This window comes from Mandrillus leucophaeus, unplaced genomic scaffold (genome assembly GCF_000951045.1).
Source record: "Mandrillus leucophaeus isolate KB7577 unplaced genomic scaffold, Mleu.le_1.0 Scaffold293, whole genome shotgun sequence".
Lineage (NCBI taxonomy): Eukaryota > Metazoa > Chordata > Mammalia > Primates > Cercopithecidae > Mandrillus > Mandrillus leucophaeus.
Genome location: NW_012103065.1, coordinates 1621004 through 1644154, shown reverse-complemented (window position 1 = coordinate 1644154; position 23151 = coordinate 1621004). Strand labels below are relative to the sequence as shown.

The 23151-nt window shown below is 34.5% G+C and overlaps 1 protein-coding gene across 4 annotated transcripts in view; it reads right to left on the bottom strand.

Moving 5' to 3' along the window:
• The window catches only part of CD36 (CD36 molecule (thrombospondin receptor)), a 79941-nt gene that overhangs the window by 5453 nt on the left and 51337 nt on the right, over positions 1–23151 (bottom strand). For all 4 annotated transcript variants that reach the window (XM_011986101.1, XM_011986102.1, XM_011986100.1 and 1 more), the window contains 10 exons: positions 16854–17014; positions 12911–13058; positions 10612–10791; positions 9296–9387; positions 7345–7391; positions 3924–3993; positions 2783–2970; positions 1930–2048; positions 1131–1204; positions 536–590 (listed from right to left, as the gene is read on the bottom strand). In XM_011986101.1, coding sequence (XP_011841491.1) covers positions 536–590; positions 1131–1204; positions 1930–2048; positions 2783–2970; positions 3924–3993; positions 7345–7391; positions 9296–9387; positions 10612–10791; positions 12911–13058; positions 16854–17014 — 1134 coding nt within the window. The remainder of the gene's footprint in view (positions 1–535; positions 591–1130; positions 1205–1929; positions 2049–2782; positions 2971–3923; positions 3994–7344; positions 7392–9295; positions 9388–10611; positions 10792–12910; positions 13059–16853; positions 17015–23151) is intronic.

Below are 23151 nucleotides of genomic sequence, written 5' to 3'. Positions count from 1 at the left end.
TGTTAGTCATCAGTGTCCACAAGACAAGTCAATGGAATTTTGCAAGTCAAGAAAGGCAATTAAGTGCCAGATAGGGTGTAGCACTCTTCAATGTACTAGGATTCATTTGCTCTTCAGAACGATCTCAGAATGATTTCCCAATGGGTGTTTCCCCGTGACAAAAGGTCACCAGTTCCACTTGCTCCAAAGACTTATTCAATGCTTTTCCTACTTTATAGCTAATCAATGCATGGATATATACTAAAAATCCCTTGTCAGGCAATAGGATAGACTATCTTAAGACAAATGTTACAATAAGAAAACATGTTTAATAGACCAATTTTTGAAGAAAATCTTATAGGAAATGTTTTCTAAAACCTGAAAACTAACGCAAACTTGATATTTTTGTGCAATTAGGTTATCTCAAATAGGTTTAATAAATGTCTACTCGTCCAGATGGGAAATGGAAATACATATAGCTTTAAATACTATACATTCTTTTGAAACATCAAGAGCTTGTTTATTGTTTTAATAACTAACAGCTGAAAATACAAACCTCATTAAGCCAAAGAATAGGCACAATATAGTTCCTCTTCAGACGCTTTAATACTCTGTAATATACATTGAAAATAATTATGAACATATAAACTAATATTTATACATAACAAACTTTAAAATAAATGTTCAGAAATTAGTTGCTGTTGCTAATTTGGTCTTGTTCCTGTAATGACTCATGCACATTTTAATATAGTTGTTTTTTACTTCCTTTGCTCTTATGTGTCTTCTAATCACATTGATTTTTTTCCCAAGTATGGATTTTCCCTTTCAATAAATTCTCGGGGAACTAAAATATGAATTCCAACAATTATTGTCATAGAAATTTTTGGGCAGCTAACAAAATGAGAGATGCTATCAAACGCTCAAATAAAACTATTCCAAAATCTGTGCAAGTACCATTTCAATAAACACAAGATATGGTACTAAGCTATAGGTGAAATTTGTCATAAGCATTTAATAATGATTGTTTGGTGACGTTAAGCAAAAGATAATTGATATTGGATGTTCTTTCCACTTACTTACATAGATTTACTCATGTTCTTACAAGAAGATACTACAGATTTTATCAAAATAACCATTTTCAAGAGACTCACTGAATTTTGTTTGATGGCTTGACCAATAGGTTGACCTGCAGCCGTTTTGCAAATTGTAAAGTGAATCCAGTTATCTAAAAAGAGAACAACTAAATAATTACCAACTTTTTAAAACATTCTTTTATACTATTCAAAACTTATTTTTCTTACAGCAGAAGAGAAGGTAGTAACTTAAGGTTAAACAGGACTACCTGAAACTTTTAAAACTCTCTAAATAGTTATATTTATATACACACGCATCCATATAGATACACAATTTATTTGCCCAATCGAATGTCAAGGTTTTAGTTAGATTTGTGATTTACTTGAAATGGTTTAAAGAAATCAACAACAAAATATAAGATCTCAGATAATTCCTGGTCAAATATATATGCTGTTAGAATCCATGTATCATTAGTTATAATACTACTTGTGTCATTGTTTAAACTAAAACATGACTAGTAAAATTCTAGAATTTCATTTACTTTTTGAAAAGGAAAATACAAAAATAAAGATTAAAACTGTTGTGCTATAACAATTTTATACATTTTAACAAAAAGTATAGTCAAATTCACATACACTCACTCTTTGAATTTTACATAATATACAATAACTCCTCATATAAGCATAATTTTATATAAATATTTTGAGCCAATTAGAATCACTTCATGAACAACAATAGGAAAAAATCAACGTAAGTTTCAGTAACTTAAAAGAATGTGATTCAATAACTATGATTAGTGTTATCTCCAAGATTATTTTTATTTCAATTGTATTGTTTAAAATAGCAACAAATCAGATCAATAATGTGTTTTCTTACAGGTTCAATATCCAAGTATGTCCTATGTTCTTCTTCATTTGGGTTTAATCCATCAATAGTTTCTGAAACGTCAGGACTTGCATATAGAAAATGAGGAAGTGAAATGTACACAGGTTTCCCTGAAGACAAGTGTTAAGAGTCAATTGGAATTAATAGCTTCCTTCATTTCATATATAACTCAAACAATATTTCCACAAAACTAAAACTTCTTAAATTAAAAAAAATACATATTTGGTTTTTAACATGGGTGGGGAAGAATTATGTCAGTTGATTTCTACTGTAAACCCCTTCAGTATTAATTTTCGATATGTAAAGTTTTGTTGATGAACCCAAAGTTTCAACTATATATGTTCAGCTTTCAGGCAGTAATATGTCTAGGGACTAAGAATTTATTTAACAGTAGTTTTTTTTTTCTTCCTCCACACCCATGTTAGTATGATAAATATGTACAGTATAAGCTAGTCTTCAAATTTTATGTTTAACTCTAGCTTTAGATACATACTGAAAATACATTTACCTGTACCATTTTCTAGTGAAAAAAGTTAGAACAATGACAGATGGATAACAGGATGCGCAAAGTGTTCTCGGAATTATTTTCATTTCACCCTAAATCTAAAAGCAGCCACAAGGAAATGCTGGTGTGGTTTTAACTAAATTTTGTAACACTGAAACACATATTTGGGACCTTCCCAAAATACAAAATCAGCACTAAAATTTTCTGCCACCATTCTGCCCTAATTACTTTCTTACTTTAATTTTAAATTTTGCTTGCAAAGGGATTGTGGTAAAGGTCTCATTTTAAAGAATATCACAAATTATGATATGGACTGTGCTGCTGAGGATATTTACTCACCTTCTTTGCATTTGCTGATGTCTAGCACACCATATGATGTACAATTTTTTGAGATAATTTTTTCTGTGCAGAAACAATGGTTGTCTGGGTTTTGAACTGGAGAGGCAAAGGCCTTGGATGGAAGAACAAATCTATACACAGGAATTCCTTTCAGATTAACGTCGGATTCAAATACAGCATAAATTGACCTAAATACAGAGAAAAAAGAGCTGCATTCCAGGAACCTGAACTTACATTCTGGAGATTGATTTTTTCTTATTCTTGCTTTACCTTACAAACATCATACACTCTCTTAAATTCTTGTTTCATTCTTAGAAAAAGAAGTGATTGGGAAATTTTAACACATACTAGAACTCAATACCCAAGTATGAACTATTCTTGTTTGTGAAGTACCATGTTTATTTATATCAAAGTTAGTAAATATTTATAGCACTTCTTTCAAATACTTTGTTTGTGATCAGTTTAAATGAAATAAAGTTTCTTTCACAGCTTAATTAGTCATGGAGAGAAAGACCACTCACTGGAGTGTGTGCATATACATGCTGGATATATACCTGGTACATTTCCATCATTTACCAAGTGTCTACTTGTATAGAACCATAGGGTTCAATACACATTTTTTTTTCTAATCCCCAGATACACCTATATGAAGAAATACTGCTGTCTTAAATTTTACAGATAAGAAAAAAAATCCGAGATGTTAAATGCTTACCCACCATCATACAGTCTTTAGGGACAGAGCTTGGGTTTGAGGGTAGTAGTAAAGGCTCCAGTGTTCGTGGGTTATCTACTGGGCCCCACAAATTTGAGCAGAGCACATGAACACAGTTCTGTTACATCTGCATCATCTTCTCTGTATGTCTTTAGAAAGACTGGACTTACTCTTCTGGACTTCATTGTTATTAGACTACTAGTTTAGTTTCAAAAAGGCAAAATGGTTCTTGCTTAGATAGAAATAGCAAAAAAAAATGATTTACGCTATTAAAAATTGGAGGATATAGAAGAATATTTTGCAGAGTTAATAAACATTATGAATTTTCTATGCTGTGTTTAATCATTATTTGAGAAAAATAATAAAGTTTCTTGGTCTGCATTTTGTCACCTGGGGTCTGACTCAGACACACTTCAGTTTTTCTCTTACCTGCAAATGTCGGAAGAAAAGAACTGCAATACCTGGCTCTTCTCAACAAAAGGTGGAAACGAGGCTGCATCTGTTTAAAAATCGAGTGGCAAATGATTAGATGTAATATGTGTTCTAGAAAAAAACCTAGAAATCTCTCCTCCAGTGTAGTCAATAGAAATATAATGCAAACTACCTAAGTTATTTATCTAGCAGCAACATTTTTAAAAGGTAAAAAGAAATAACCGGCCAGGCACGGTGACTCAAGCCTGTAAGCCCAGCAGTTTGGAAGGCCAAGGCGGGTGGATCACCTGAGGTCAGGAGTTCGAGACCAGCCTGGCCAACATGGTAAAACCCCATCTCTACTAAAAATACACAAAATTAGCCGGGTGTGGTGGTGGGCACTTGTAATCCCAGCTACTTGGGAGGCTGAGGCAGGATAATTGCTTGCACCCAAGAGGCGGAGGTTACAGTGAGCCAAGATTGTGCCATTGCACTCCAGCCTGGGCAACAAGTGGACAACTTTGTCTCAGACAAAACAAAACCAAATGCTATTTTATTTAACTTATTAATATTCAAAATATTTTAACAGGTAACCATTACAAAATATTTTAAATTCTTAAAATCTGAAAATCCACGGTGCATTTTATATTTACAGCACATTTCAAATCATACTAGCCGTATTTTGAGTCCTTAACAGTTACATATGGCTAGGGGCTGCTATAGTCAACAACAAATCTACATACTATACATATTTAATGGTACAAAATAAAAGAAACTTAAACATAAAATGAAATGTCAAGGCTAACATTGTGTTTGTTTTTTGAAATGCCCCACCCCACCAGCAGAGCGGCACTTTTCTTCCAGGGAAGTTCATTTGGAACTCCTGCTATGTCCACTTTTCTTATTTGTAGTGATTTTGTTTTTCATTGGCCCTAATGGTTGACGAATACTTCTAAAAATACTTACTAAAGTTCTCTCACTAAACAGAACTTCAAATGCTTTGAAAGTATATAAAAAAGTCATTTATTGAATTTACTTTTTGCTACAACTATGATCCATGGCAAACATTGGATATATGAAGAAATAATTAGTTAACTCCTCCATGTACTTCTCACATGAATATCACTAATATGAGTCATCACTGAATAAATTTTAAATGGTAAGTCTCATCTTCAATTATGCATTGCAGGTTCTTTCTCTGGCAAGTGTGTCAACCTTGCGACCTTATTTTCATTACTTTACACTCTTGTGACAAGTGAAATATAAGCCCCCATATGGACATTGCCAACACCTGCTTTCCCATTTCCTTAATAATTAAAGAAAAATACATTGAAAAACTTTTAAGATCATTATCTAAAATATCATTGAAGATTATGTGCAGAGCTTCCCCCCACCGCCCAAAATAAACATTCTAAATGTATACCAATACTTCCATTTTAAGTCTTTTCAAACTTACTGAAGAAGGTAAAGAGGATGCACTTCTAAATTATGATGAAAACACATTAGAACCTTACTGTTTTATTACTTTCTTTTCCCTAGTGCCGTAAGCAAGAATCTCTCTCACAGGGATCATCCCCTGCTCTGTCCAAATTCCCTCTTTTCCTAGTTTGTTTCAGGTCTATTTTCACCCTAGATATTTTTAACATCATGCCTGATGCTCATGCATTTATATTATTGTCAATGAATCCTCTTTTTAAAGATTTCACCCCTTAAACCCATAAAGAATCCTTCACTAGGAGTAACACAGTATATTTATCTCTGCATCTAAGGACTAAGTATTCTGCTTATACAACTACTAGCATTGGTAGTATTGAGGACTTGAAAATTTATTTCCAGAAATGCTTTACTTAGAAAATAACTTCTTTACCCACTCTTATGGCTTAAAACCCTGCAAAACCTTGGCTGGTCACGGTGGCTCTAGCCTGTAATCCCAGCACTTTGGGAGGCCGAGGGGGATGGATCACAAGGTCAAGAGATCAAGACCATCCTGGCCAACATGGTGAAACCCTGTCTCTACTGAAAATAACAAAAATTAGTTGGGCATGGTGGCAGGCGCTTGTAGTCCCAGCTACTTGGGAGGCTGAGACAGGAGAATCACTTGAACCTAGGAGGTGGAGGTTGCAGTGAGCCGAGATCGCACCACTGCACTCCAGCCTGGTGACAGAGCCAGATTCCATCTCAGAAAACAAAACAAAACAAAACAAAACTCCTGCAAAGCAAATTCAACAGTGTTTTTGCTGTTTTTTTTTTTTTTTCCTACCAGGCAATGATAGAAATAAATATGCATAGGAAGTCAATAATCATACCTTTGGCAAAGAAAACATTCTCTGTGCTTCATTTTTACTTAACTGTCTTTATCTTTATGGGATATTCCCTAATTTTGTGAACTTCGTGCTTTTGTTTCCTAGTAGTTGAAAGCTTGCCTCTGATATTAATTCATGATATTTGATTCCCACCACTTTTTCCTTTTTTTTTTTTTTGAGACAGGGTCTCATACTGTTGCCCAGGTTAGAGTGCAGAGGCACAATTATAGTTCATTGCAGCCTCCACCTCCTGGAATCAAGTGATCCTCCTGCCTCAGCTTCCGAAGTAGCTGGAACTATAGGCATGCACCACCATGCCCAGCTTATATTTGTATTTTTTTGTAAAGATGGGATTTTTGCCACGTTGCCCAGGCTGGTCCCAACCTCCTGGGCACAAGCAATCCACCTACCTTCGTCTCCCAAAGTGCTGGGATTATAGGCGTGAGCCACCATGACCAGCCTCCCATTGCGTTTTAAAAATCTTAATTCTTAAACTAATAGGCATATCTGTACTTTGCTTATCCTGAAGGAGAATAAGCCTGATCTAACCATACCCTAAATCTAAGTTTATAGCTCTTTTTCCCAATTCTAATTTGGAATGCTCATTTTTTACATATATTTTTCATAGTTAAGAAGACATCTGACCTTGTTTTTGTTTTCTCTCTTATTCTGACCACCTTACCCAAAAATGGATGTTTCTGTCTTGCAACTTTATTCTATCTCAGCTATAAGCCTTGCTTAGATATGTTTTCTCTTTTGTAATTAACTTTTTTTTATTCTTTCAATTCTAACTTATCTGTATACTATTTATAAAAGATTTGAAAAGTAAAGTGTTTTTTGTTGTTTTTTTACCATTTACTTCTGTTGCCAGGATGACAGTTAAGTTTTTTCAAAGCAAACATTTCTCTGAGTCATGCAGTAAGGGCTAATTTTTTATGATTAATCTTCACAAATCCCATTACATTGAACACACATTTACTAAGCCAATATACAAATAGGGACTCTGAATTATGTTGTGGGGATATAAAGGCAAGTAAACACACACCCTCAACTTTCAGAACACTGTCAGTATAATGGTGGATTTGTGGGAAAGGGAGGTGGATTCACTGTGACGACCACAAAACAAATATTCTTACCTGTACCATTAATCATGTCGCAATAACTTTCCCAATAGGAGAGATTCCTTAAGAATAGAAAAAGACAATGAATAAACATTCTCATTTAAAGAATACCTTTCTTACATTACTTTTTCTATTATAATTCAATACTTCTGTTAATATGATGCATTTAAATGTGACAATACTAAGTTTAAGAAATGTTTAATTATGTTCATGTTTTGTTTGAACCTTTTATCTTATTGCAATGTACCTGATGCCATTAGGTGGCCAGATCATAAAATAAAAACTGCCAGGTGTTAATTAGAAACATCTTGGAATAGGGAAAAAATTAAAAACATTTATCAGAAACTTAAATCTCTACTTAGGGGAGAATTTTTTTTCCCAATGGGATACATGAATTACTCGCTCAGTAGCATAAGTGTTCAGAATGAATAGATGGAAAGTGTTAAATGGGTAACTGAAATAAACTCAGTATAAGGCAGGCAGAAGAGAGAAGGGGGGAAGAGGAAAGAAAGAAGTTGATGTTTGGATCAGCAAACATTTAAAACATGTAGATGATTGATTTATATTCCTGCCCCTTCCCCTCTTTAATTCTCACGTGGACTAACATTAAAGTAGGAAAGAGTTTATTAATCTATACTTTGTTGTTTAAATAAGCTATATATATCTGAAAGTGATAAAAACAATAGTAATAGTTCCCCTGCATCCTCACCTTTTTGGTGATGGAAAAACTTTTTTCTACTCCTAACAGTGACATGTCAAGACAAGCCATTGCATACTTTTTAAACAAAATAAGTGGTTAATCATGTTCAGTCTTGCCATGAGTTAAATCAACCTTATAATCTTAAAGTGATGTGAAATTCTTACTCTAATTAGGAGCTCTTTGCAACTCCCCTCCACATCTCTGTAATATTAGTGAAATGTTCGTTATGTCTCAATATAAAAAATTGCTGTGATTTCCTCTTAAATGAATATTTAGAAGTGTTTTTTTCCGTCTACTGACTTTTCTTTAAAAATATGTAACTGTGGACTCTTTAGAAGAAAAAGTAATCCACTAGTAATATTTTAGCTGTTAAATGCAATTATTAGATAGACTCAGTTTGAGGTAGGGGTTACTTTAGATTCATAAAAACATTTTGTGTCTTTTGGTTTTGATCACTTCATTCTTTTTCAGAAAAAAAACTGGTCTAAAACACAATTGTTAACTTCATGGAGAAGAAAGCTTGTTCGTTCCCCTGATATTAGGGTTCTTCCTAGTTTACATTTATGATAAATTATAAATTCTTTAGATGAATAGGCCAAAACTAGGGAAAAATAAGGAAATAATGGCTTAGGAAGCTGATTTTTTATTTTACCACTTTAAAAGTGGCATAGTCTTCATTTTCACATTTTGTATGTACATCGTAGAACTGTACTTGAAATATTCATTCAATTTTTGCATTGATAAAGACTGTTTGCAGGGGGAAGGTCATGAAAGCACTTGCCTGGATTCATTAAGCTTCCATGCTTCCATCTTTATAGACACATTTAGGTCATGGCACTGGAATATAGAATTTGATCTGCTCGATTTAAAAAGTAAAAAAAAAGTTTCCATCTACTAGACAACCAGTTTTTTTTTTTAATCTTTTCATTTATGGTATCTAATTGTAAGAATAATTGTATTATAATGCTGGATATGTAGCAGAGATGAAAAAATAGTCCCTTCGGGGATTTATGTAACATAACCTATGCAGAAAGGTGAACCAAACCCTAAAGTGGAGCTGATAGTCAGCAGCTATGCACTGGTGTGAACGCACCAGTTGCCACAACTAAAGGGTTAATACCTAGCAGAACAGGAGTTTCCAGAGCTGAATTATAACCAGGTCTGTTCTATAGTTTGGTGTCTGTGTCTTATGAGACGTTAAATGAATACCATTCCTGTTTAAGAGTACCCTAGTAACACACATGCACATTTTACCCGAATACCTACCTTTTACCTTTATAGGTGTCGATTATGGCAACTTTACTTATGCTGTCTTTTCCATTGAAAACTTTATAAACTCCATCCGCAGTATTGTTGTACTGAAAATATATGTATGGGAAAAATTTGCTTCTAGAACAAATCATTTTTTCAAAGTTATACAATATATAACTTACTTTCACATTTCTCAATCACTGGTTACTCATATGACTTGAAATACATCTGCAATACATTTTTTTAAAATACTGGCCTTAAAAAAACTGTGAAAGGTGCCTAGAAATAAGTGCTAGATGCTGAGACAAAGAAGCTACATATCAGAAGCTGACAAGATGTGAACTCTAGCACTCTTTGTCATCATTAAGCCAATGAGGGCATTTTGATCACTATTCTTACTATGTTGAGGTGAGGGACATTGAACAAACCTATAAGAACAATGATTTATAGGGGTGTTCTAAATGTTATGACCATTAATAAGTGGTTACTAAAATGATAAAAACTAGGCATCCACAATTTAAAGCATTAGCCAAAGAAAGAGCTATGAGTATTGAGTTAAAATGAGAACGAATTTGATTCGTTATGGCTTTCTACATTCTTATCTAATTGATATATAACCTTGTCATCCTAACAGTATCTAAAAGTAGAACAATGAACTAGAGAGAACATAATATTCACATATAGTGCCAAATGAAGTCATAGTCAAACTTCCAATTCAATAGTTAGCTTATCCTATTTGTAATTCAAAACATTAAGCTGTAATGAAGTATACCACCAAGTTCACATTTTCCTTAATCTTCAAGCTGCCATCTCATGACATTGTGGACTACTAAAAATTCTTATTTACAGACCCCATTAAAATGAAGTCTATTAGCTTATCAGTATTGAGATGTGAATATTAGGCTAACTTTTAAGTAAAAATTAAATGTGTAAGAGGTCTAGAAAAGGAGGAGTGAGGAGTATATTTAAAACAAATAAAAATATGGTATTAAACTTGATTATGTGAAAAGGGAAATAAAAGCCAAAAACAGCACTCAAAGATTTACAGACTAGCTTACCAGCTAATTTAAAACAAACTGTATATTTATAAATGAGTAGAAACCTGATTAAATCTGATCTTCAGGTTTAAATTTAATTGTTAAATTCAGATGAATTTCCCAACTAGGAAAGCTGAAGCTACAATGGGAAGGGGACTTTTTAAAAAGTTAGGATATATCTCTCCAGATCAGCAATAAGACTAATGAGCTAAATTATAAAATTATGCCTTGCCAATGCCATTGAATTAATTCAATTAAAATGTAATAATATTGCCATTCATATTTGGTACTTACAGGATAAAACATACCAACTCTAGTAGAAACAGGGTATGGAACCAAACTCAAAAATGGATCCGTGTAGCCCCATAACAGTTCTCTCAAAGTTCTGACTTGGAACATAGAAGATTTTGACTTGTTAATAAGCGAATTGAGTACCACTTGAACAAATGGATTTGGATAGATATGGGATGCAGCCTACAAGAAAAAAAAGTCACTGTTTAAGACAGGAATACAATATTAGGTTTTAACAAATAAATGGATTAAATACTAATACTGAGCTTAATACAAGACTTTTTGAAGCTTATCTTTAAAATTACTGCCAAATCCTACCAAAACTCAAAGTATAATTTGTCTGATTCCTAGATGATTACATTTCTTTGCCTCAGTGCCAGCCACAAGAAGAAGATATTCCAAGTTAAGCTCTATTTATTTAATGATACACTTAAACTGGTCTTCTCAAATACCTAATGCATTAATGTATACGGGGCTTAAAACCTAGATGACGGGTTGATAGGTGCAGCAAACCACCATGGCACACGTATACCTATGTAACAAACCTGCATGTTCAGCACATGTATCCCAGAACTTAAAACAAACAAACAAACAAACAAACAAAAAGCCAGAGGTCTGGTCCGAAGGGCTCTGGAGCCATACGTGACAGAAATGGTGCAGGCAATTGTTGCAGGCATGTTCATCACAATGGCAGGTTCCACGTCTAATGGCACGAGGCTCTCTGCCAGTGACCTGACCAATGGTGCAGGTGATATGCTGACCACAAGCTCCAACAGGTCTCCGTACAGCATCTCCAGGGTGAAGACCCTGGTGTCCCAGGTTGGGGAGGACGAAGAGGACTATGACGAGGACAACTGACGTCCTCTCCATTTCAATTTCAGCTTCAGGAAAATGTTTAGGAAAAGAAGCTTCTTTTTTTAATGTGGGTTTTCTGTTTCCTTTTGGCCTACTCTCAAGAAGATATTGGTAAGCTATTGAACTTTGACATGCACCTCCGGTAAGCAAGGATTGTTTCCCATAGAATTAGGATGTGCTGTGGATGTGCGGTTTGATGCCAGTGTGCTGATGCAGAGCCTTCATATACTTTTTAGGATTTTGTGTTTTCATTTTCTATTTTTCTTAAAATGCAGAGTTCATTTTTGCCCCTTAAGGGTTTTTGCTGAGCTTGCTGAAAAATTGTACTTCATCCACATAAACGCCCTCGTGTTGCGGATGGTGAGCACCAAATGCCGTTTATTTGCCGTGAGTTTGGACGGCACCCCCTGTTGGCGGATAGCGAGACTCGGCGGAGTTTTATGTTTGTTCAGTGGTGTGGTGTCTAGAGCTCCAAGCAAACAGCAGAATTCGACTTTCCAAACAATAGACACCGTCAACATTATCGACTTTATTTTCCCTTAAATTATATTGACAGTTGTGATTCCAATCAAGTTTATATACTCTTTTCTCTCCCCATTTTGCAGCAACAAATTGCAAAGTGCTTTTGTTTGTTTGTTTTGGCTTTGTTTGGTTAAAGGTTATTGCCAGGCTGGTACAGCTATGGAGACTGTCTGGAAAGCTTGAAATGGTTTATTGCTTATGGTAAAATTTGCCTGATTTCTCACAGGCAGCGTTTGGAAACCTTTTATTATACAATTGCTCACATACTTAAAAGTCTATCATTTAAAGACATACTGAAACAAATGTTATACTTGTTTCCTAAGCATCTTCCTGTAATCTATTATAAAATTGAAATTAGGCGGGGTGCGGTGGCTCAAGCCTGTAATCCCAGCACTTTGGGAGGCTGAGACGGGCGGATCACGAGGTCAGGAGATCGAGACCATCCTCGCTAACACGGTGAAACCCTGTCTCTACTAAAAATACAAAAAACTAGCCGGGCGAGGTGGCGGGTGCCTGTAGTCCCAGCTACTCGGGAGGCTGAGGCAGGAGAATGGCGTGAACCCGGGAGGCGGAGCTTGCAGTGAGCCGAGATCCGGCCACTGCACTCCAGCCTGGGCGACAGAGCGAGACTCCGTCTCAAAAAAAAAAAAAAAAAAAAAAAAAAAAAAAAAAAAAAAAGAAATTAAGTATAGAGAATGTTTCAACAAAAAATAATGAAAAAAATAAAGTGGTCTTCTAATGCAGTTGATTCTTACGATTTTTTCACTTTCCAAATGACCATGCCTCCTTTCAAAATAATGACATGGGAATACATTTATGACAAAAATGGAAAAATAAGTAAAACCTAATAATTCTAATGATAGGATTAATTACAGTGAGTTCTAGAGTGTTTTAAAATAGGTAACTTTGTTGTTTGTCTACTCACTGCCACAGCCAGATTGAGAACTGTGAAGTTGTCAGCTTCTGTTCCAACTGATAGTGAAGGTTCAAAGATGGCACCATTGGGCTGTAGGAAAGAGACTGTGTTGTCCTTGGGGTCCTGGGTTATATTTTCCTTGGCTAGAAAACGAACTCTAAAGAAACAGAAGTAAGCAAAATTCAAAACATTTGTCATATGTGAACGTTAGATCTCAAAAATCATTCAACAAATGATTTTTGAACATATAGAATATGCCAGATATTATGGAAGCAATGGTGTTAAAATGAGAAATCAGCCAGGGTCTCTAGCAAACTAATCAGAAGGGGTCTTAAACTGGTAAACTGGAAATTAAAATAGTGAGGGAGAAGGAATATTGCTATAATGGAGACTCCATGGGAAAACACAAAACAGATACAGATCCAGATTTAGAATGGTCAGGGTAGGGGTGAGGGTTAAGACACTTTTTAGTACAAGTCTACATAAGTGGTCTATGTAACAAATAGAAGTTTAGTTAGGTAAAGTAGGGCAGATGGTAGCATGCATAAGAACGAACATAATATATTTTGGGAAATGCAGATATTTGAGTGTGGTTGGATTACAGAGTAAGAGGTGAGGAGAGTAGTGGAAATAAAGCAGCTGAAATAAGAAAGATCTCAAACATAAAACAGTTGCATGTAATACTCAAATGACAGACTTTATCCTGAGGGTAAGGAGGAGAAAGTACAAGGATTTCAGCTGGGGAATATTTAGAGCACATTTTCTTATATTAGAAAGAATGATCAAAATACGTAATCTATCCAGCACTGCTTTTTCCCTTTTTCAGTACTTTAATGAGAATTAGAGATAAGAGAATATCATTTCCATTTTTAAGGGTTATAGAACAACCTCCCCAACCCCTCAAGTATATTGAATACTTTTGTTAGTTCTAATCTCCTGACTCTAACATATCTAGGCTGCAAAGTACCAACTACATTTTAGGAATGTAGTAAAGGGTGATTATTACAGGAAAAATACATTTCACAAGTGGAAGATATTCACTGAGAAGAAATAAGATATACATCATAATTGCACTGTCATATTTGAATGTCTGTGAAGTGAGTAAATAGCCAAGGTAAAGACTTAAACAGTTGGACTGAATTTTTTAAAAACCCTTTTTATTTCATTATGATAAAAATGTAAATTCCTACAGGGTAGGAGTTTATGAGTGTTTTGTAGCTCTAAGCATCATACCTGGTATGTAATGAGTTCTCAGTAAATATATTTACTAAATAAATGTCTCAGATTCTTTAAAAAGAGGATTCAAAGTTGGCTAGAAATATATTTTCAATATAATTTTATTAAAACTTTATTATTCTTGAAGTACTGCAGACATACAAAGAATATAAAAATCTGAAACAGCACTCAGGACAATTGTATTTTAAATTAGTGTGCATATTGCTAATATTTCAAAGTACTTTAATTTTCAGAAATATGCACATATATTAAAACAATAGCAACGGGATTGTCACGGGTACTGACAACATTATACCAGTAGATGGCAGTCACTAAAAGAAAAATCCTTAAACAGCCCTGTCTTTAGAATGTTGTTTTAAAAAGGGAGCATAATTACTGAATTTTTTGTTTAAAACTTAGATTGTATGGAAGTTTTGGAATGTGTTTGTTTATAAGGTCAAGGGAAGGAATTTAGACTTTTCTCAAGATTACTTTATGTTCTTTTCAAAGCAAAGTAACTTAAAAAAATGAATTATGGATCTAAGGATATTCTGAAGGAATTACAGCATCTTCGTAGAGTCGGTGTAGGTAGAAACACACATAAGATCTAAACCCGAGCAATTTCGTGCTTTGATTCAGGTCATATCTTACTTTAGCAGCCATTGGCCAAATAATGCCTGCGGTTCTGTTTGAGGAAGGACATTCTCACATACTTCCAATGTCAGATGGATTTAGGGTATAATTAATTATGAAAAAGCATGTTTAGCTCAACACAAACACTATCAAAGTGTTAACTTTTTTCTAAAAGGTACTGGTTGTTTTTCCATTATTTAAGGCACTCAGGCAAACAATAAAAGACTATTTTGGTGACATCATGAGACAAGATGACCTATAGTTAATCAAGAATCCCTTTAAAATTGTCATAGAAAGAGCTGTTTATGGATTCTAAACTTTAGCTGTAAATGCAACTGTTCTTCTCCAGTCTTTGCTCCATTGCCTCTCTAAGCAAATCAAATATACCTAACACATTCCCTTTTTGTCCCTTAGAGAGATAGGTTAAAAGCTCTAAGAAAAAAATATAGATTAGTTACCAACTACCAGAGGAGAACTATTTCAATAACATGTTTTCTCATATCCCAAATAATATATTTAAAAGTGAAAAATATGGTCGGGCATGGTGGGTCACACCTGTAATCCCAACACTTTGCAAGGCCAAGGCATGTGGATTGCTGGAGCCCAGGAGTTTGAGACCAGCCTAGCCGACATGGTGAAACCCTGTCTCGACTAAAAAAAAAAAAAAAAAAAAAAAAAAAAAAAAGGAGGAGATTCGGGTAAAACTGCTAAGACAGGACATGCACCGAGGCCCTCTGTGGCTTCCATGTCATGTGCTATGGTAGTAGGCACCACCCTCACGACATGCCTGTTATTTCATTTTATTTTGAGTGTGAGTTTTCAATGTGGAAGCATAGTAATGCTTTAGAGAGGAAAGAAAATTATACAATCATCTGATAACCAAAACAGATAAAGATACTAAAACTATAAATTATAAGAAATCACTGGAAATACAAAATTTTATGATAAGAACTAATCATGATGTATAACTAGTTGTGATTATCCATGAGGGAAAATACACATTTAGGTAATGAATTCTATAGCAGAACATAACTATGTTTCCATATGGATACCATAAATATATTCCTAATCCTTGGTTAAGGTGATGTTTTTAGCACCTTAATCTCCCCCTTTTTTTCCCTTTTTTGTGAAAAAGATAGAGGCTATAATTGAAATAGGAGAAAATGTATATAAAAATCTAGGAGTTACTAGCACCTACATCTGTGTGAACACAGACACGTGACCTCACATCCACTAGATCAGGCATTTTTAATTCACAAAATGACAGATTCTGGCTGATCATTTCCTCTAGTTCTAATACTCTAAGATTCTGTTCAAAAGTGTATTAAACTATTAGGGAAGGCAGAGGAAAGATAAAAATATTCAGTCTCAACACTAGAGAAAATATAAGAGTGAAACTAAAATAGATCAATGTAAACATCTATATGACCTGGAAGTTAATTTGAATATAAATCCTGAGTAGGCACCGCAGCTAGGAAAAATGAATTGAGCACTGTGGTTCTCAAAAATTGTGTATTCAAATCACCCAGGGTTTGTAAAACTCTTTAGTGGGCCTCAACTCTTTCATTCATTTGTTTTGGGATGAGGTGTAGGGATTTGCCTGTTTCCCAATTCCCTGTTGATGCTGATGCAGCTGATGCAGCTGGCCCAGCACATTGCTGTGGACCAGCCACACTTTGAGAACCACTGTTAAAATATGCTTTCAATTTCAAGATGTGAAAACTGATTTTTTTTTTTTTTTTGCTCAGCAGGAATATTTCAGAGTTGTTGAGAATATATGCCACAATAACAAAACACTAACTTCATAAACAGAGGGAAGTTATTTGATACCGGTAAGTTTATAATAAAATGTTTATCTTTTCTATATACTGTCTAATAAATATTTGGATAATGTATATATCTTCCAGTTTTTTGAAAATAAATACCTTAAAATCATTAAATTCTTAGATTAGGATGCTACACAGATAGGAAAACTATTCTAAAGAATATTTTTGGCAAGAAAATAATAAGTACATTTCAATACAATGACATTTTTCAAGTAGAAGACTTCTCAGAAATATATGTTCAAGGTAAGAGTACCTCGTATTTGTGGGGACTCACTCACCTGTACGTATAAGGACCTCTTTGCTTAACTTGAATGTTGCTGCTGTTCATCATCACTTCCTGTGGATTTTGCACATCAAAGATCCAAAACTGTCTGTAAATTTCTGTGCCTGTTTTAACCCAATTTTTAAAAGCAATTGTACCTTCTTCAAGGACAACTTCCTATGAAAAAGAAAATAAGTTTGGGTTATGTCTTTGTAGTAAGTACAGGCACTTCTGGGTGATTGTTTGTAGTCTTGAGTCAGCCAGAATAAAAGGACCAAGCTCAAGTGCCTCATTCATGAGAACTTTCGCAACCTTGCCATACACTTGCAACAGAAATGTGTTCAACAAATTATTATCACAGCAGTCTTTTTAGCCTTTTACAAAGAGAATCAGTGTGTAATAGTGAAGACATGACTATTGATTTTAAGGCAAATTTTAAAGTGACCCTTTGGCAGCTTTAGAGTGACCGTTTGAAAATTTATTAAGCAAATTTTACCGAAGTTCAAAAAAGTTCTACTGAGTTGAACATGAACTTCTTCTCTGCCCCTAAGCTGGATTGATGAAACCAAACACAAAAACTGAGTGAAAAATCTAGTGGTATAGGAAGCTTTTTCTTTTCCTTCAAGAGTTAGACACTCCAGGGGATGGCACTTAACACTTACTACATTAAGAAAATAAAAATATCTACATGAAGAACACAAATTTGACATCACATCTTCAAAATCCTGCTCAATCTGGCTTCCCCAACCCTTTTTTTTTTTTTTTTTTTTGAGACAAGATATTGCTCTGTCACCCAGGCTGGAGTACAGTGGTATAATCTTGGCTCATTGCAACCTCAGCCTCCCAGGCTCAAGTGATCCTCTCACCTAGTCACCATGCCCAGCTAGTTTTTGTAGTTTTAGTAGAAACAGGGTTTTACCATATTGGTCAGGCTGATCTTGAACTCCTGAGCTGAAGCAATCCACCTGACCTGGCCTCCCAAAAGGCTGGAATTACAGGTGTGAACCACTGCATACAGCCCCTAACTTTCACTATATTTGCAACAACCATTAGCATATGTTTCTAAAAATTACAACAGCCTCACTCACCATCATTGGCTTATAGTTTTTAAAGAAAAAAACAGGACAAGAAAGCTGTCCTATTACTCCTTTGTGAAATCCACTAAAAATCACTGATACTCCTTTTGCTAAAAATAGACAAGTGGAAAATACACCAATAAGAGAATTAAAAATCCTATATTAGGAACTCGATTCCTTGCTTTAGGAGCTTTGGGACTGGGTGGAGAGTCATCAACCCTCCCTAGGGTCAGTTTCATTATCCGTAAAATAAGGGAGTTAACATAAATATTCTTCTAGTTTTCTTCCACAGCTTTCACTCTCTGAGCCAGAAGTCTTTTACACTGTAGTAGATAGTGCAAACAAAGGTGATTTTGAAGCAGGCGGTATTTCCAATGAAGTATTGGGAAGAATGCCCAGGTTAAAGAAGTCCAGCTTAACCTGAGTGTGCTAGAGGAAGAGGAATGCAACTATTTCATGGAAAATGAGCCTAAAGAGAACCATGACCACAGGAACATTCTGACCTATTTGTTTCCTTCACCTGGAAGCACCACTTCACAGAATGACAGATTAGGAAAGGACATTGAACATGATCACATTTTCCAGTAGAGCACACTGAAGCTCTGAGAAACCAGACGACTGGCCCAAAGACAGCCTAGGCAAACAGTAGTGAATTCATGACAAAAATCCTCATCCCTGACCCTTAGACTAGTCCTCCTTCACACCATGCTATGACTGTCTTTTTTGTTTTGTTTTGTTTCTGTCACCCTCTGCATTTAGTTGGTAGAACTCAAATTAAGCTTCATATCTTCAGGATATTTTACTTATTGCTTAATGCAGGGAATAAGGGAATTCCTTAGAGAAGAACTGGGCACCAAGTTAAAATGGAATTACAAAATCCAATGCTGCTGTAATCCACTTATACGGGGTACATTGGACCTGCTAGAGTGATGGAATCTTTATTACTTTTTACACAAATTGTCCTTGAAAAACTTTTTATTTGCTCCCAAAAAGACTTATTTCCACACTAAGTCTAACAGTAAGACAAAATCGCTTAAAGTATTATGGATATTCTTCTAAATGTAAATATGTTTGATGAGGATGTTGAAGCTCAAAGCTAAATAGAAGCTGAAAATGGTTGATTTCTCCATTTCAAGAGACTTAAGAAGGGAGAACACACAAACACACACATTATTATCCTCACACTTTTAGAATCTTAATGCTCAAAAACAATACCTGTTATTCATCAAGTGCCTCTCAAGGTACATATTAGGTTTGTACACAATTACGGTTTTTGCGACTTTAATGACAAAATTCACAATTACTTTTGCACCGACCTAATATCTCTTAATGAAAGAAACTCAGTCAATTCTTATAGAATTGAAGAGAGTCTGTGACAGAATGTACTTGACAGGACTGAATGCCTTCCTAACTCTACAATGAGTGTCCATCTAAACACCAAAAGACATTGTATGTGTATGAGACCATTTTTCTAAAGGCCACAAATCACTTTTCCCTTAAAAAATATCTCTTGCAACAAATAAGGCAAAGGTGAAACACAGGGTTGAAATGAGTGTATTGGATTATCAACTGTTAGAATCGGGACCATCTAACCCCATCCATTTTTTTAGAGGTGGAAAATGGGTTCTAGAGAAAAGAGATGTCTGACTCAATGTTATGTGACAAATTTACTAGCAGATAATTGAAAAATCAGGTCCTTTCACTTCAATTTTGTATAGTTTCCATAGCATCATGATTTGTTTAGAGACACAGAGAAAAATATTGAAGTAGTCAAAGTAGGAATACAATGCTTCTGATACTGCCACTACTATATGTATTAAATTGTAGTCACTCCTTGAATACCAAGACTAAATATGTCACAAGAAACAAAAGATGTTATGTCCTTTGTAAATTTAAAAGAACTTGATTTTAAATTGGATTTGGACTATCTAGCCGATTTTGCAAATATTTTACTAAATTTGAAGTACAAAGCTGATAAGTATGCACACAGAAAAAGCAGTATAAGATTTTATCACTTGGCTAATGTGTACGTGTATATTTGTCCCTGACTCTAGGTATGCAGACTACCCAGCCCCCATAACAACAGGATTTCAGCCTGGTGACTCTCACATAGCATGGTCTATAGCTGAGTTGAAAGCATTGACCTTGAAACTTCTTTTCTGCTACATTAATTTGAAAACAGATATTTGCTGGGACCATGATATCCTATATGTAGTCATACACTCACTTGAATACTGTTTTCATGCAACTACAATAATCATCTACATGACTGACAACTTTCATTATTAAAATGCCCTTCATGTCTTGCTATGCATGGAGTAGAGTACAAATGTAGAAAATATTTTGTTTCACTTTTTGAGGACTTTACGAGGTACTATCAAGAGACAGATGTGTGTTTAGCAGATTTTAATCTATGAGTTAGATTTTTTTACCCTATCCCCACCCTAACAAAGTATAGTGGCTTCTTCCCTAAAGCATAGACTGAAGTGGCCAACAATGAAATTAGATGCTATGAATTTGATCACTTAATAATAACAATCATTTAAGTTTGAGCAGGTTATTTAATTTCTTTGTACCTCACTTTCCTTATCTGTGAAATTATAACAGCAATGTTAGATTGGACCATACAAAATTAGTATTTTTGAAAATCAAAAAAGGTTGAATTTTCTCATTTTCATGTGGCTTATGTATCCTCATAGATTGTTATGGGGATCAATAAATGTGAATACTTAGAACAGTGTTAGTACAAACCAGACATTCAATAAATGTCAGCTATTAGTATTTTACAAATTCTATCCATCCTTTAGAAGAAGAACTCTAATACCATTTACTTCTCATATTGCTTTAATTGCTTGGTTTGTAGCATTTACTGTCTAAGCCAGTCATGTGCCAATAACTTATGTAATATCCTGTGACAATTATTTTTCTGTTATTTAATCATAATACTTATCTTTCTAGTAAAGTAAAAACTTCCTTAAAAACCAGAAGCATACTAAAAATAGCTTCCACCCTTCCCACTAACTGCTACCATTTCCTTGTAATTGGGCCTAAAGAGAATCATTTCCCCATGTTTAAAGAAATTCTCATGTTTTTGCATTATGCAAGTGTGTGTAAGTTGAGAAGAGAATGAATTAGAATTTTAGTGACAGTTGTGCAGAGAATCTGAAAATGGCTTTAGTTTCAGACCATCATCATCAACTAAAACCCAGAATAAAATTTGGTGAAATGTATTGGAGTAGTAAGCTTTACTATGTTTCTGAAACCCAGAAATTACCCTCCAATAATTCATGTAAGTACCTAAAATGGAAGATTTTGTGTCTGGCCTGAAAAGTAAACTATGTTGATATTAAATTGGACTAGTGGAAGAAATATATATGCTTGTCTGCTATTTCTTGAAACGTTGTCTTTAAGTGACTTTGTTATTACAGCTATATGCAAATATATGTAGTGTTTAATTCCTTTTTATACTGCTATTTTAATTTAAATATTTTGATTTGTTCTTACTTATTAAATATAAAACAAACGTTACCATCTTTAATATTTCAGTCATTTCTTTCTGAGCTTTTAAATACTATGAAAAAGTACAAATTATTTTATATCTGGAAATACCAGAAGCATACATTATAAAGTTAATGTAAACAAATTATATGATTAAAATATGGACTATTCAAACAAATTTTTTGTGGGGGAGACAGGGTCTCACTTTGTCATCCAGACTGGAGTGCAGACATGTGATCGTAACTCACTGCAGCCTCAACCTCCTGGGCTCAAGGGATCTTCCCACCTTAGCTCCACAAAAGCTAGGACTACAGGCATGTGCCACCATGCCCAGCTATTTTTTTTTTTTTTTTTTTTTTTCGTAGAGATGGGGTTTTGCCATGTTGCCCAGGCTGGTCTCAAACTCCTAAGCTCAAGTGATCTGCCCATCTCAGCCTCCCAAACTAGGATTACAGGCATGAGCCACTGTGCCCAGTCAAGTATAGCCATTTTAATGATTCATTAAATTTATTTTCTCTGAAGGCATTTCTTACAAGCTACAGAAGGATCACTGTTTTCAAGAATGGGAGTAGGAAATAATGGTATCATTAATTGAATGATGATATTTAATACTAGTTCTCTAATAGGAACAAAGAAACCCATAATTCCTTTTTGGTGTTCTATGGTTAGTTTCATAGGGAAATTAAAATTTATTTAAATTGTAGTTTTTTTCTTCCAACTTTTATTTTAGGTTCAGAGGTACATGTGCAAGTTTGTTATATAGGTAAATTGTGTGTTGTGGGAGGTTTAGTGTACGGATTATTTCTTCACGCAGGTAATAAGCATAGTACCTGATAGGTAGTTTTTTGATCCTGCCCCCTCCCACCCTCAATTAGCCCCAGGTGTCTATTGTTCCCTTCTTTATGTGTATTCAATATTTAGCTCCTACTTATAAATGAGAACATGTGGTATTTGGTTTTCTGTTCCTGCATTAATCTGCTTAGCATACCTGTGTTATGTTATACAATATTCACTAAACATTTTATCAACTGACATTAATAATGTCAAGTGATAAATTATCTTTTGTAAATGGTGCAGAATTTTGACCCTTGTCCACAGTGCTTTGGTAGTTTGTACATTCATGGCAGCTCTTGCTATTGACTTTCAGTTTTCTTTGAAAGACTGCATAAACTTGCTGGCTGCACACTACTCTGTTAAGAATCATGGTCAAAAATACTGGTAAGAAAGATTGCAGCTATAATCCATAAAAAGCATGAAGATACCAGAGACATCCCTTGAAAATAAAGAGCAAAAATAAAATATAAATAAGGTTTCTGAACTGTTTTAGACTATTTCAAATGATAATGCCATCTTTGAGAATTGGGAGGTATTAGAGCACTCCAACTCTACACTTAATATGAAATGATTTTCTCATCATTCTCAATTAAACAGTTTAATTATTTTTGCAAAAATCACTTGTATACAATAGCTTTCTTAATTTTCTATTAGTCAGTTAAACAAAGTAATATTAAATGAGTTTTAATGGTACACAAATAAGAAGTCACCAGTACCAAAACTCATATGTTTGTGAAATAGCATTACCCTAAGTATTTCTGAGGCAGCAGTAAGACACTTGGCTCTCTAGGTTTACACAAAATTCAAATATTTGACTCCTACTGTATGCCAAAGATATACGTATGCCAGTATCATTTTAAAAATAATCTGTAAACTGAAGAAAAAAGAAACAGTCTATTTAAACAC